General features: G+C 47.2%; 1 protein-coding gene across 1 annotated transcript in view; it reads right to left on the bottom strand.

Moving 5' to 3' along the window:
- Nucleotides 1-5,050: 5,050 nt before the first annotated feature.
- Nucleotides 5,051-15,365, bottom strand: part of BRD3 (bromodomain containing 3) — a 35,755-nt gene continuing 25,440 nt past the window's right edge. The window contains exons 8-13 of the mRNA XM_017745404.1: nt 14,385-14,513; nt 13,824-14,015; nt 13,254-13,489; nt 12,453-12,745; nt 10,540-10,668; nt 5,051-9,975 (exon numbers count right to left, since the gene is read on the bottom strand). Coding sequence (XP_017600893.1) covers nt 9,860-9,975; nt 10,540-10,668; nt 12,453-12,745; nt 13,254-13,489; nt 13,824-14,015; nt 14,385-14,513 — 1,095 coding nt within the window. The 3' untranslated portion in view covers nt 5,051-9,859. The remainder of the gene's footprint in view (nt 9,976-10,539; nt 10,669-12,452; nt 12,746-13,253; nt 13,490-13,823; nt 14,016-14,384; nt 14,514-15,365) is intronic.

Raw genomic sequence — 15,365 nt, 5'->3', positions numbered from 1 at the left:
CCCCCCAGCTCGGGTACCACAGCAGGGCCGAGCAGCATCTTCTCCTGCATCCCTGAGCACGTGACGTGCCGGGCTCCCGGCCATCAGCGGGGGAGAGGCCATGCACGGGCCTGGGCACCGCTGACCTCTGAGCTCTGACCTCCCCACGGCTTCGGGATCCGTTCTGCAGGGAATAGAGCTCATCCCGACCCGCTCAGCCTGTCCTGCCTGGCTGCAGAGCCGCCGCCGCTCGCACCTCTGGAGATGCTTCATGGACTGTCGACAAACAGCACGTGTGGGCCCTTCGCAGCATGAAACACGCAGCGGTGTCACCACTGGATAAGCTCTCCGAAGTCCTGGCGTGGTTTTTAAGCAAGGCCAGGCTGCCTGCTGTGATTTTGGGGCCTTGCTCCCTCTCCTGAGTGGTGCCAGCAGCTCGTGGATCCCAAGAGCCATCCCCTGGGATGTTCTGCCTTGAGCTCCAAGCAGCAGCCATCGACCTGGACCCAGCCAGCGGGGTTCATTTCGGAGCTGTTGGGAAGGAGCTCCTGTTTGTGGAGCTCTCCTCGGGCAGATGAGTGACACGGTGATGAACGGGAGGGTGCCCCTGCCCGAGAAAGCCTTGTCCGAGGGCTATGCCCGGCTGAGGTACAGGGACACCTCCCTGCTCATCTGGCAGCAGCAGCAGCAGAAACTGGAGTCAGCTCCCCCCAACACCTACCTGAGCCGCAGCAGGAGCATGTGGTACTCGCAGTACGGCAATGAAGCCATCCTGGTGCGGGACAAAAACAAGCTGGATGTCTCCAGGGACACGGGGCAGTCCAAGTTTTGTGCTATTATGTAATTTCCCATAGGAACCCACATGTGGAGAGGAAGCATCGAGCTGGGGGAGGTGGGTGTGCGCCATCCTCTCACAGCCCTGCGGAGGAAGCAGCGTTTCCAGGAGAGGCCGGGAAGGCTGAAGTTTGATTGTTTCTGTTTGAGTTTGCTGTTTATAGACTCACATTCTGCATGTCACTGAGTGTGTACAACAACCCCAGTCTCGCTGGGGAGCTCCCAAGCCTGTTGCTGCCTGGCATCTTGGCAGGGGCCGTGCTGGGCCATGTGTTGCTTGTAAGTGGCTCGTGTGCCCTGAGAAACACCCGCTGGCACTTGGGCACCATCCCCAGCCACCCTTACTGGCCAGTCCTGGTGCTTTTCCAGAGCTCTGGGAACGCTGGTGGGACAGAGGCGAGCACAGATCCGTTCCCATCGAGGCTGTGGTCTTAGGAAGTTCATCTCTAAACCCACCTGGCCATTACTTGTTCTGTTTGCTCTGTCTCCCTTTGGTCTCTTCCAGCCCGGGAATGGAGTGGTTTATTGTGGGAATAGGGAGAGAATGTGTTCAGGATTTAATCAGAGCCTTCCAAACACCTGGTAGGAAAGGTGTGCTGGAGTTTCATGCAAAGCAAAGGGCCCTCTCTGATCCCACAGTGTGGGATTGTGGAAATAACAGGAGTTCTGGAGTCAGGGGAGCTGACTCCTTTCATGCAGATCCCTGGCCCAGCTTCAGGAACAGATCCCCCAGGGAACAACCAGAAAGGGAGGGACAGGCCCAGGAAAGCAAGGAAGAAACTCCTGTAAATACTCACGATGTCCTAAGGGACATGAGGAAACTCCTACGCAGCACAGACCCACTCCAGAGGTGGGTTACAGAAGGAGAGAGGCCACTGGAGTTTGCTTTGCACTCAAGTTTTAATGCATGCAGTAGCTTGGAGGGGTTTAACTTCTAGTTCAGGTTGGATTGTAGGTTTGGTGCATGTATTTTAAAAGTTGTGTCTGGGATTGTTTCGATGAACTGAAGGGTTTTAGGAGGGAGAAGCATGGCCCTGCTTGGGCACAGAGGCTGCTGCTTTCAGGTTTAAGTTTCTGCTGAATCCTGACTTGCTCAAGGCAAGATCACACTGAGAAACTCAGCCCAGCAAGCACCTGAATTTTGTTAAAAACAAAATTGCCACTTCCAGGGGTGTGAATTACATGCCCAGGGTTCAGCATGAAAGTTCTTCGTCAGGGTTCTGCCCTTTCTGTCCTGCCTAGGACATGTGTCCAACCCAGCAGTGCCTGGGCACAGCTTAACTCCAGGCAAATCAGTATTTGATGTCAGCTTCAGGATGGATTATTTACCTGCCTATTATCAGGCACAGTCATTACTTCTATTTATCTAAAACCTCCTTTGCATTTTTCAAGCACTTTATTTATTTATTTTTTGTTTTGTTTTTAAATACAGTAAAGAATCTCTTCCACCTCTCCCGTGCAGGTGAAACACTACAACAAACACACAGACACTCAACCTTGCTGAATCCATGCACTGAGCAGAACACACCTGTTCTAGAGTGAAATCTCCATAGCCCTGCAAACAGTAGGCAGCTCGTTGTTTTTTAAAAGCACTATTTCTGCATGTGTTGGTGTTTGATACCTTGTGTGTGTGCCCATAGATTTAAACCTACTGCTGGACCTCGCTGCTTTGCAGACCCGTGCATTGCTCTGCACACAAATAACCCTCTTGGTTTTGTCAGGAGTAGCTCTGGAAGAGAAATATTCCAGTGAATAAATGTTTTTCAACCGGGTGCAAGCGTTCAATGAGATTCACAAACCCAGCGAGGCTCGGCGAGGTGCCGGGGGAGCAGTGCCAGGGATGTGTGACCCACCTGGGCCTCCAGTTCTTGGCTGAGTGAACAGGAGATTATTTGCTCAAACAGGCAGGAGGCTGGGCCCAGAGCTCCCCTGGGAACTGCAGGTGGAGTCACCTGGAGAAGCAGGAGAGGTGGGTTCCAGGCCAGCCCTGGGGAGCATGTGAACTCTGGGAGTTTAAGGAACAGCACATCCCCCAAACCAGCTGTTCATTTTCTTTTCTTATAGAAAAAGAAATGCAACACTTACTTTCTTTTTCATTTCAGTGAGGAAGATGCTTATTTTGGGTATAATCAGTCTCTTTTTGTTAATGTGGCTGGTAAACCAAAATCGAGTTATTTTGCAGAGTGTTAATTGGACTATACAAGACTAAACCCGTAAGAATGTGCATAAATTCTTCCAGGATGGAGGCTGGATGTGACAGTACAGGAAGAAGAGGATGAGTTGTCCTTCCATCTCCATGAATGTGACTGTAGTTTTCCATTTCTGTGTGCCACTGGTCACAGCAGGGTTGGGGAGTAGCTGCTGTGGCCGTTTCTGTGAGCCAGTTGTGTGGTGGTGATGCACTTGTTTCAAACACTGTTGTAGCCTCTTTGATAAAGTGCATTAAAATGATTTGAATGCAGCTTTGCGAGCGGCTGGTTTTCCCCTGCATGCCCACGGCTCTGGCACAGGTGACAGCTTTTGGCATTCCCCACCTGCGAGGGAGGAATTCCCTCAGTTACTGGTGGGGCTCCCAAGCCCCAGACCCTGGACCAGGAGCTGCAGGGGAGGCTCCTCCAGCTCCCCAAGGCCAGCAGCTCTGAAGTCTCAGCAGTGCATTCAGGATGAGGAAAGCCTCTGGCTGTCACGCTGAATCAGGGAATCAAGGCTGGAAAAGACCTTGGAGATTGTCACATCCAGCCTGTGACCAATCCTCCCACCTTGTCACCAGCCCAGAGCTCTGAGTGCCACCTCCAGGGATGGGGACTCCAAACCTCCCTGGGCAGCCCCTGCCAAGGCCTGGCAACCCTTTCCCCTTGAAGGAATTTCTCCTGATGTCCAACCTGAACCTCACCTGGTGCAGCTTGAGGCTGTTCCCTCTTGTCCTGTCACTGGTTGCCCAGGAGAGGCCAAACCCCACCTCACATCCTTGTTTTAGGCAGCTGTAGAGAGCAAGGTCTTCCCTGAGCCTCCTTTTCCTCCAGGCTGAGTCCCCTCAGCTGCTCCTCATAAAACAGGCTCTCCAGACCCTTTTCTTCCCTTCTCTGGACTCATTCCAGCCCCTCACTGTCCATCTTGCAGTGAGGGGCCCAGACCTGGCCCCAGGATTCAAGGCATGACCAGTGAGAGCTGAACCTCAATCGTGTCCTGCCTGTCCTCAACCCCTTCCCAGCCTGCAAGGAACAGCTCTGCTTGCCACCCCTAGAAATAACTCACCTGTAAATGCTACAGAAACATCCTCAGCTGCCTCACAGGAGGTTGTTCAGAGGACAGGTTGAACAAACAGCCCCTGTGGGAGTGTCCCTGATACAAGAGCAGAGTGAAACAGGTTTGCTGAAACCTTGGAGATGCTGGCTTGGAAAGGCAGTGAGCAGGAACAGGGTTAGAGAAAGATTAACCACCCTGGGGCAGCCTGGCTGTGGTAACCCCACCTTGCACACAAACCAAACAGCAAAACCAACCCCAAGCCTCTCCAGTGACCGAAATAGATCCTGGCCCCACACAGCAATGCTGGGACTCTGCTGGGACTGGGCCCAGCTGCTCCAGCCCCGCCTTTTCAAGCTGTGCCTTCCAGGTCACCCTGAGCTCACAGAGCCAGCCCTGGCTGCTGCAGCAGGTGACAAAGTCCCTCTGCTTCCTGCAGGTCCTGGTGGCTTCAGAGAAGCCAGTGGCAAACCTGGGGGAAGTTTGATCTCCTTTCAGCCCAACTTACCTCAGCCAGGAGCAATTCTCACAGAACTTAAGACCCTGCAGACTGCAGGATCCTGGGAGGAGTCCAAGCGCTTCCTTGGCTGCCCTGGGATACGGGAGCAGCTGAACTCCCCTCACCAAAAAAAGGGGGATTTAAAGTAAAGCAGTTTTATTCCAGGTACTCAGCTGTGATTCAGACACCCCAGCGCTGCCCCCACTCTGAGGGCAGTGAGCCCCTGAGTGTGGCACTCCACAAAACTTACAAAATGACCTCAAAATTATCCCACAGGACTCGTGGCACCAGGACTCAATAGATTTTTGTTTGGCTCCTGGCACTGCTCAGTGCAGGTTTGGACTGGGACGAGTGCCACACCTGGAAAAGATCAGGAGAGGGGAAAATACGGGATCAAACTGCACACACAAAACAATTTTTCTTTTTATTATGAAAACAAAACGAATGCCCCAGGACCAGGGTCCGTGATTACCAGTAACATCAAAGATTACTTTCTAACTCTTTTTTTTTTTTTTTTTAAGTCTGTTTTGTTTGAGGCCAGCAATTTGCAATAAACAAGCTAAACTACTTACATTGACTCTTTTGAATAACTGACATTTACAGGAATATACTAGAAATGGCACTAAAAAGTTTTAAGAAAAAGAGTTACGGTAAATTTGCATGCACATCATACAGAAAAGTAACAATTTCTTTTTTTTTCTTTAAATATTAAAAAAAAACCCCAAAATAACAAAACAAAAATACAACAACAAATCTTTCTGGATTGGTTATGCCAGTATCAGGGCTGTGTTCTAAGTGGCCTGTGTCAAATCCTAGCTGGTGGTTTAATTTATTTTTTAAAAATGACATTTTAAAAAGATATGTAAATACCATTTTCTTTACAAAATGCAGCTCGAGCAAGATAATGCTGCTGTGTAAGGAATCCTAAATTTCTCTTTAATGATGCAGAGCCTGCCCACAGTTAGCCCTAGTGGTAACTGCTCAGGGTTGAGAAGAGACTGAGAATTTAAAATTCAGTACTAAAAAGGTTGTGGTTTGTCTTTGTCATGCCCCGATCCCTGCCCCTCAGCTTCAACCCCAGCTTTAAAAAAAAACATCATTCCTTTCAAAACAAGGAAAAAAAAATTAAAAACTGGTCTAAAAGTCCCCAAAGCAGAGAAAGAACTAGATCAGGTAACTGCAGTCTGCTTCTACCACATGGAGAACAGGGAAGAGACCTCAGGGGGAACTCGGCTGTGCATTTCCACACACACAGTGCTGGGTGTGTTTGGGGGATCACCACCCTCCCAGCAGTGCCACAGTCCTGAAACATCACTCCTACAGTTACAAACCCTGGGGGTAGGCAAGGTTCAAACCACATCAGTACAAAAATTGCAGTGATTTTTGTGTGCAGACGACACATTTGGTGTGCAGAGAGCTGTTGGAGCCGAGAGATTCCTTCGGTCGATGGGTCAGGGCCTGAGCCCCCAGGATGGGGATCTCCCTCTGGTCCCACTGAGCCACAAGACAGGCTGAGTTTACAATCAGAGAAAAGGTTCACAAAGTTTTTAAAAGGTGCAGTAATGCTGGTTGATTGAGAAAGGTCTGGTCAGATATTTTGTTAAAACAGGAATTCGTCCGAAAAAGCAGTTTCAATAAAACTCTGTGTGTGTGCATACATATGAAATCATACTGATTTCAGTGAAGTTTCCCCTGGAAAACAAAGTTAAACTTTGTTCATTCAAGAAAAATTCTACCATAAAAATTTTTTTTTTCCTTTTTTTTTTTTTTTAATTCTTAAGTTTAAAAATGTTCTTTCAAACGTTGTGTGTTTGATCGTTTCAAAGTTATTTCGTGACATCTGGACTGACGTGTCATGCAATAAAACCCAGTTAAATAAATGCTCTGTTGGTTCAGTTCCCAACTCATTTAGGGCTGCTGCTACTTACTCTGGACTGGAAACATCTCTCCTGGAGAAACCTGGGTTGTACAAGAGGCACCCCCATGGACATGGTGGGGATAAGGAGCACTACGAACGATCTGAGAATGGAAAAGTGTAAGGACAACGTTTGGAAGTGAAGAGTCATCAATGGATTCCCTGGGTCGTGCCAAAATGGATTTCTCCTTGCTCCATTTTGTTGGGAACACCTCACTTCCCATGAAAAGTTTCCCAGTAAGTGGAAGCCCAAGTTGCAGCTGGTGGATCAAAGCTGTGCAGGTGGTTCTTCCCATTCCGTGGTGGCCTTGGCAGGTTGTTTTCCTTGAAAATCCCCAGGCTGGGATGGTTTTCCAGCTCAAACAGGGATCCTCCTCCAGCGCTGAGCCGGTCTCAGGCCGGGCCTTTTCCCATCACTTCACACGTGGTTCTCAACCCTCTGGCTCCAACTGATTTTGGTGGGACAGCCCCGTGGCTCCTTGAGGGATGTCTGTGTGTTCCAGGGGTTGTTCCTGACATCAGAGGACGGTGACAGAGCCGCATTCCCAGTTTTTTTGTGGCAGTGATGCTGTTGCCTCCGACGCCAGCTCCGGTTTGTCCCCGCCACAGAAGCCGCCACCACAGCTCAGGGTCAAGCACGCAGGAAAAGGTCCCAGGAAGGGAAAACTGGGAGTTTGTTTATCCAAATGCCGTGGCAGTGAATTGGTTGCAATTATTCATTAAAATATTCCTTGGTTTTGATCGTTTGAGTCGCAGGCAACAGGAGAAACACAGGTGAAACCCAACGCCGTTAAAAAGAAACCCAAGCTCTTAATTAGGTGAATATTACATTTCCTCAAAGTAAATTCTGAAAATATATTACCAGGGATCTGTCTGGGGGAAGGATTTATAAGGGCAGAACTTAAAAAAAAAATATCAGAACTGAACTCCATTGTTAATGGGAAAGAAAAATCATGAATTTCAGTAAAAACCAGAACATTTTTCTTTCAAATGCTCTGGGAAACAATCTCTGGTCACCAGCAGATTTTGAGAGGCAGATGCCCAAGTATCCAGCAAATCACCCTTGGCTGCTGGGCAGTGGGTGACTGGCACTGAGCATGGATGCAGCTGGAAGTGCAAACCTTGGAATGCTAAAACAGGCAGTGATTCCCAGATTCCCAGCACATGGACATCCACCAGAGCCCACAGCCCAGCACAGCATCTCCTGTCCCAGCTCCTGGAGGCTGAGTGTGCAAAGGAAATCTTGTGCTGGCCTTGAGGGTGCTCCAGGGCCACTCACCTGTGGGGAAAATAAAATCTGGAACAATTTGCACCGCTGGGAGAGCACAGGAAGGTGAATTTTAGGGCTACCCCACAGGAGAGAGGCAGCCTTAGGGGCTGGTGCTGGAGAAGGAAAGGCAGAATTTTCTGTCAAACTCTGTATATTTTTTTTCTTTACAATAAAAAGAATTTACAATAAAACTTCTGCCCCTCTGATTACAAATGTTGTATCTTTATAGAACTGGTGTTTTCCTAACATTGGATTAGAAAAGGATAAAACCCCCATTGTTCCACAAAAAAAAAAAAGGGGGGGGGGGGGGGGGAGACGGGGGGGGGGGGGGGGGGGAGGAAGACCACCGAGAAAATAAAATTGTATCAAAATTGTATGTCTCCAAAATCTGTACAAAATGGGGAAAAAAGGGGACTAGGGTGAAAAGAAGAGGGAAAAAATATCTAAAAATGAACAGACCAAACATGTCAGAGCACCAGACACACAAGAGACTGGACTATAGCACCTGTAGGTATAAAGTCCAAGGTATATAAATAAATTCATGGATTTTTATTTGCTTTGTTGTTGTTTGTTTGTTTGTTTTAAATCTGGTTCAAACCTCATTAAAAGTCTGCCTGTCTGCTGGCCTGCAGAACCCCAGCCTGGCTTTTGTTAGGTTTTATTACCTTTTAAATGACTGATGGTGTTTAATAAATAAAGTCATGGTATATACATGAAATTAGGGACACTGAAACCAGGGTGTATTGCAGCAGTGCAGGTCAAAAAAAATAGCAAGCTTTAAAAAATTAGCTTTTTTTTTTTTCTTCTTCTCCCTCCCCTCTTTTTCCTTTTCATTGAGGTAAAACATTTCAGTGCCTGGAACCTGCACCCTGCCTGACACAGGAGGAGCATCCCCTGTCGAGGAGCTCACTACCAGAACGATGAGGAGAAGGGAGAAAAACAAAGCAAACTCAAAAGCAAGAAGCCCAAACGCACACAAAATCCCTCTCTCCACTTCCCCTGCCAGCTCAGCCTCAGCTGGAGCTCAAGTGCTGCTTTATTTTAAGCCCAGACTGAGGTGTTTGTCATGAAGAAAATCCCGAAGATGTGCCCAGTAATGGGCACATGACTTGTCCTGCTCACTGCAGGGATCACTCCAGGCTCCAGCTGACAACTTCCAGCCAAAAAACTCCTTTCAATTCCATGAAAACTTTCATAGAGAGCGTCCATTTCCTGGAAATTATCTATTTAATGTTAAAAATACCATTCCCAAGAAACTTGAGTGTGTCCCTTGCTCCCTTCTTCCCAATGAATCCCCAGGAAAAGTGAAGCTTTTGAGTGGAAAACCAAGAAATGCAACCACTTCTATTGCTCGTGTGCTTAAAAGTTAAATTCATGCTTCAAGACCTTCCTGAACAGGTGCCTATGCTTCTACCAAGATTTTAAAAAAAAAAGCATGTTAGCAATCCACAGTACATGAGAATTTTTTTGGATTTTTTTGTTGTTGTTTTTATGTAAAAAGATGATAGCATCTGACATTTTCATCACACTGTAGACTTGGAGATTAAGAATACTAGTGCTAATAACAAATACACCAACTAGTTCAAAAGCTAACATCTTTCAGATACAGTACCATTTTACAGAGATTTCTTTAAAAAAAGATGGTTTTTACCTTGTGTGAGCCAGGCAGGCTTATTAAAAGAGAATATTCTGGGGAGAGGGAAAGGGCTGGGAGGGAAATGTACTACAAACCTTGCAGAATTTTCTATTTATCTCCTGCTAAGAGCTCAAAGTTCTTCCATTTTCGACCAATTTTCTCCAGATAAAATGTAAATTTTAGAGACTTTATGCAAAGGGAACTATTTGTCATAAAGTCTAGTCACACACACACACTCAAAGATCTTTGACCTATTAAAAGAGAGCCCCCTCCCCCCCACCAACAAAAAAAAAAAAAAAATGGAAGAGACCTTTTGTAACACTGAGTTAAAAAATAAAATAAAAAACAAGTCAGAGAAAGAGAGAGGGGATAAAACCTGACCACCGTGGCCCGAGAGCAGGGGTTTAAGGAGGGGAAGGGACACTGCAGAGCATGGGGAGGGAGGGGGTGTCCCTTGGGGGTTTGTGTCCGAGTGTCCCCAGCTCATTCCGAGTCGCTGCTGTCCGAGCTGGAGCCGCTGGAGCTGCTGCTCCCGGACTCGGAGGAGCTGCTGCTGCTGAGCCGGGAAGGGCCTCCAGAGGGAGTGGAGCCGGATTTCTCTGCAGGGGAACAAAGCAGGGATGTGGTTACTTGCAAGGAACTGAAACACAGAAGGGTTGCCCACAGCCTTCGTTCCCAATTTGACCCGCAGGGTGACAGGGCTCCTTCGACTGCCAGTGACCATGGAAGTGTGGGATCCACCCAGGAGCTCTGCTGTGGGGCAGTGTCCATCTCTGAGCACAGCAAAACCCCCTTGGGAAAGCTGGCAGCAGCTTTGTTTGCTCTGGGGGAACCTTCTGGAGCATCTTGAGCTACGTGGGGGTTTGGGATTTTTGTGACCGCACGTGTGTTAGATGCTCTGTGGTGTGGGCTGCACACCAGGCTAACACAGGGAAGATCCTCCTCCCTCTGAAGGAGGAATTGCCTCCAACACAGCTCCCATTTGCCACCCAGCAGTTTCCACCTGGACATGGACCAAAGCAGTCCCACACAGTAGCTCAGTGCCCAGCAGGAACTCTCTGAGGGTTCCTGTCACAGAACCAAACCCAAGGCAGAGGTTTTGACCCTATGAAAAAGTCTGCCCACTTTTGGATACTGTTTTCACATAAAACCAAAGCCATTACCTTTCTTTGCAGGCTTCTTGTTGTTGTTTAGCTGCCCACTGACATCCTGTAACCGTTTTTCTAGTTCTTTCTTCTTTTCCTGAGCTAACTCTTCTTTTGACTTTGCTGCTTGCTTTTTGCCACTGGCAGCTGTGGAGGAGGAAGGCAGAGTTTCTGAAAGTGCAGGGATGCTGGGGAAAAGAGTGGACATCACTATTTTACAGGGCATGTACATCTGTGTGCACACTCTGCAGTGACACTGCCAAGATCCAGTGCTCACACAGCAACTACACATCCCAGAGAGAAGGCAACACCTGAAGTTGCCTTGCTCACCAAATCACCACCATCCTGTAACATGCAATTTTTTTTAAGAGAGATCTTCTGGAAAGTATTTTAGAAGATAGAAATATCCATGTAATAACCTTGTCATTACAGGTTACTTACCAGCCAGTTATATGGTCAATAATTACAGATTTGCAATTACAGAATTGTTACATGGATTTTCTGCCCTGTAAAATAAAGTGTCCCATTAAAGGTTGTCAGGAGTAAAGCATCTGCCATTAAAACTTCTGATCCCCTCACACAAGAATCTACTGTAGTTTATGTTGCTCTAAACAGAAAACAAAACAGAGGCAAATTAAAACCCAACTGAAGCAAAGGCTGGCAGACAACAGGAATGTAACTGCACCAGGATGGAAAGGGTGAGAAGTACCAGCAACACTCCTACTGCCAAGGAAAGGAAATATTCCTCTAAAGGAGGAGTAATTGAACACAGGTGTTGGCCAGGATTGGAAGCACAAAACAGGAGCCAGATATTTTGCCTGATCCAGCAAGGAAATACCTACATTTCTGTGAGCTGTTTTAAAGCAATGATTTAAAAAAAATAAAACCAAAAAAAGAAAAGTAAAGTGCAGTCCTAAGAGGGAACACCCAGCACAAGAGCCCAGCCTGACTCAGGCATGCCAGGCTCACAGGGTGGATATCTGAGGTTATCTGTGTTACTCTACACTTTGGTTCCAAAATTAAAGGATGCTTTCTGTTCCTAAGCACTCTGGAAAGTCCTTTCCTGAGATATTCCAACAGTGAAGGATTCAGGGAGGGGAAAAAAAATAAATCAAAGCAAAAAGAAAGGTGAAAGTCTGTATTTTGCTTAGGCCTTCCTGAAAATCCTGTGGGGAAGGAACGGAGGTGGTGTACAAAAGCAGGGAGTAGCTTTTGTGTCAATCTTAAAAGCAAAACTCCCTTAACCAAGAGAGCCAGGAGCATTTCAGGTAGGTGATCCTCTTGCTGTCCAGATGGAGCTAAACTCCCAAGGAGCTGCAAGAATTTGCTTTGTGGACAAGGCACAAAGTGTGTCCCACACCGACCCACACACTCAGCAGCAGACTGACATTCATCCTCTGATCTGATAGAGGGTGAGGGCAATGTGGTGATCAGGCCATGCAGGATGAACAGTTTTGGGGTGAATAAACAGCTCAGACACACCCAGAATCCACAGGTAACCTTGTGCAAATCATTTATTGCCTTGGTGGTTTGGATCCCAACCACGTTTTTTTGTTTCCTTCCTAATTAGATGCTAAACTATTCAGGATAAGAAACTGATCCTTCCAGATGTGGGCACATAACACCTGACACAATGAGACTGAAACCTTTACAGGGCCTTCCAGAGCCTGGGTAAGTAACAAAGGCATCCCACAGGTCTTGCAGAGGAGCACATTGACTCTCCAGGTCTCTGCAGCAGGACACCATGGGAAGAAAGAACAGAGAAAAAATAGAAAGTTTCTGTACATTTCCTTGGGAGAAAAGAATCTCTAAAAATTCCTGTCATCACATAGCCAACAGGTGGGTAAGAGAACCTCAATACACATGCCCTGACTCCACAGCTGAGCCCCAGAGCTGCTGGGGGGAACACGTGCCCCGGGAGGGTAACTTACAAAATGGTTTCCTTTGTTTTTTCTGTAAACAAGATTTCACGTATCTCTCCAGTTCTCGTAACGTTGTGGGCTTCAAGGTTTCAAAATCTATTTCAATCTCGTCGGGATTGGAGTCTCTGAGGGAAGGTTCCCGGGACTGGATGATGTGAACCACCCTGCCCAGCTTCTCCCCGGGCAGGCGGTTGATGTCCAGGCTGAGCTGTCGTTTCTCATCATAAGTCATGGGCAGCCCTTCCTCCTCCTCATCCGAGTCGTAGGTTGCAGATGCTTGCTTGCCTCCTTTCTTGGGCTGCCTGGGGAGGTTGTCAAGCATGAAAACATTCATGGGGACACAGCAATGAATTCTTTTTTTTCCCCCAACTCCCTTGTAACAAACATCCCCATGCTCTTGGCTTTGAAGCTCTCGTCAGATGGCTGGAACAGCATCACAAGTGCTGAAAAAGTTCAGCAGCCTGAGATCAGCTGTTGTGTTCCTGTTATATTTTAGCCCTGTGAAGTGTGACAACAAGCCCAAGAAACAGCAGGGGGGCAGCTATGAAATGGCACATTCTTGGTGGCTGCACAAAAGGCAGCCCCCAAAACCTTATCTGAGAGCAATCAGGCAGGGATTCAAAGAGCTGGACACTGAAAACATGATGGTTGCACTGCCAGCTCCAAGTTGAAGACTCCCTGGAGCTGTCTGGGAATGGGAACAGTATTCAGCAGCAAATTAACTACTACTGAGCTTCCCCAGGAATTAAGGACAAGGCTGGAAGCCCCTGGCTGTCCCCTCAAGGCACCTTGTGGAAGGCTGGCTCTCACCTGTTAGCTGTGGTTGTGCTGTTTGCTTTCTTAGCTGGGGCTTTCTTCTGTTGCGTTTGTTTTGGTGGTTGAGCCACCTTGGGTTTCTTCTCCTCCTCGGCTTTTACTTTGTGCTTTTCCTTTTCCTTCTCTTTATCTTTCTTTTTCTTCTCTTTCTCCTTCTTCTCTTTTTTTTTCTTTGGTTTGTTCACTGGCGCTTGGGACAGTGCAGCCAGCTGCTCGTGGACGGCTTTCAGCTGGGGGGAAACAGGGGAAAATCCATCAAGGCAAGGTAACTGATGCCTCCACAAATCCTTCCCTCTACATCCCAAGGTGTAAGTATATCCTAAAGTCAAAAATCAATCATATTTTGGGATCGCAGAAGGAAGTAGAAAGCATCAGCACTGAGAAAAACAATCTTGAGGGAAATTACCATTAGATTAAACACACACTGATGGCACAGCTGAATGCTTTTCCCCTTTAGCAGGGAGTGTTTCCCTGCATCCCAGCCCAGGTGGGATTTTTCAGGACACAATCCCTGCTGCTGTGCTCTGTCTAATGCACGGGGACACAGCTGGGATGGGGCAGTACCTGCTCCTGGAGCTCGGCCAGCCGAGTCGCCCGCTCCTCCTCGGAGTCGGAGCTGTCGGAGTCGGAGGAGCTCTCCTCGCTGCTGTGGCTGCTCTCTGTGCTTTTGCTCACCACTGGGGCTGTTGGGGGAGGTGGAGGGGGGGCCTCTGCAGGCTCATCGGGCATTTTTGCAAACCTCATCTCAAAGACATCCTGCAAAAAAGGAGGAAAAAAATGGGTGACCAAAGGAGCCTCGGCCGCAAACAGCTCACTCTGGTCTCTTAAATACATCAGGGGCAGGGTCTTTGTGCACTACAAGTAAATAATAATATACAGAATATCTGGAAAGCCCGAGAAAATTCTCCCTTGACTTTAACAGCAAAGATTATAGTATTTTAGGAGCTGAACATGGCATTGGGCCCACGCCATGTGAAGAGCACAACAGTCCTGCAGAGAGCACGAGGCTCCTGCCAAGGGCTGAAGGAGTCTCCCTTGTTGGTGCCAAGAGCAGATCCGCACCCGGATCTCACCTTGTACCTGAACTAAACACACTCTGGAAGATGCATTTGCCAACACCTTTACCTGGAGCTTCCTGGCCATGGCCACCACCTCGTGGTCTGGAGGATTGTACTTGTAACAATTAGAGAACATTAACCGAATATCTGCTGCAAAACCTTGTGCATCCTGGTATTCCCGACTGTCCATTTTTTTCTGCAAACAAACAAGCCAAAGGGAAAGGGGAAAAAAAAAAAGCCATAAGCAAAAGGCATTTGTAGCAACTGCATGGAGGACATGTGAACCTCAGAGACAGGACAGCCTCAAAAATCCCATCTAGGAGAATGGAAGTTTGATTAGGGTTATTGGTTCCTAAATAAAATTAGAGTTCCTACTTTGTAAAACAGGCAAATAAATGCCAGGCAACCAAAGAAGTTGGTATTTCATAGCAGTTTAAACACTAAGATTCTAAATTGAACTTGTTTTCTAAGTAGTAAAATATAAATCTGTCAGGGTCCACATTCTACCAGAAAACATTTAAAAATCATTAGAAAAATCATTTAGAAAAATGGATCAGGAGCTAATAGAAACAAGGGTCATGGTTTGAAAGGGCAAGACTCAACAAGCCAGTTACAATTACAGCAGTACCTTAAGTGTGTATTTCTACAAATGCTTGGATATATTTGCCTTGTAAATCTGAAAGGGCAGAAAAGATCATGAAAATCTGACTTGCTGCTAACAGGGGGCAGGAGGTTTGCTCAGCAATTCCTACAGCAAAATAGGCATTTACAGTTAAACTACAACTCCCACTCTCAATTTAGAAGTCCAACTGATAGAAATGGATACAGAATTCACCCTTTATGAACCTACTCATAATGTTATTTCCTAGAGTAGTGAGAATAAATATCAAATATTTGTACCTTGCTCCTTTCTCTTATTTTTCAGCTCTCACTTCCATCCACTTCTTTTGCTGTTTGGGACTGAATGATTTGGGTTTAGAGAGCAGTTTATAGCATTCCCAGCACTTAATTGATTTTATGCATATATTACTACTATGTATAAAACCTT

The sequence above is a fragment of the Corvus brachyrhynchos genome, unplaced genomic scaffold (genome assembly GCF_000691975.1).
Source record: "Corvus brachyrhynchos isolate BGI_N302 unplaced genomic scaffold, ASM69197v1 scaffold59, whole genome shotgun sequence".
NCBI classification, from domain to species: Eukaryota; Metazoa; Chordata; class Aves; order Passeriformes; family Corvidae; genus Corvus; species Corvus brachyrhynchos.
The sequence above is the reverse complement of the archived record's forward strand: the minus strand, read 5'-3'. Positions and strand labels throughout refer to the sequence as shown.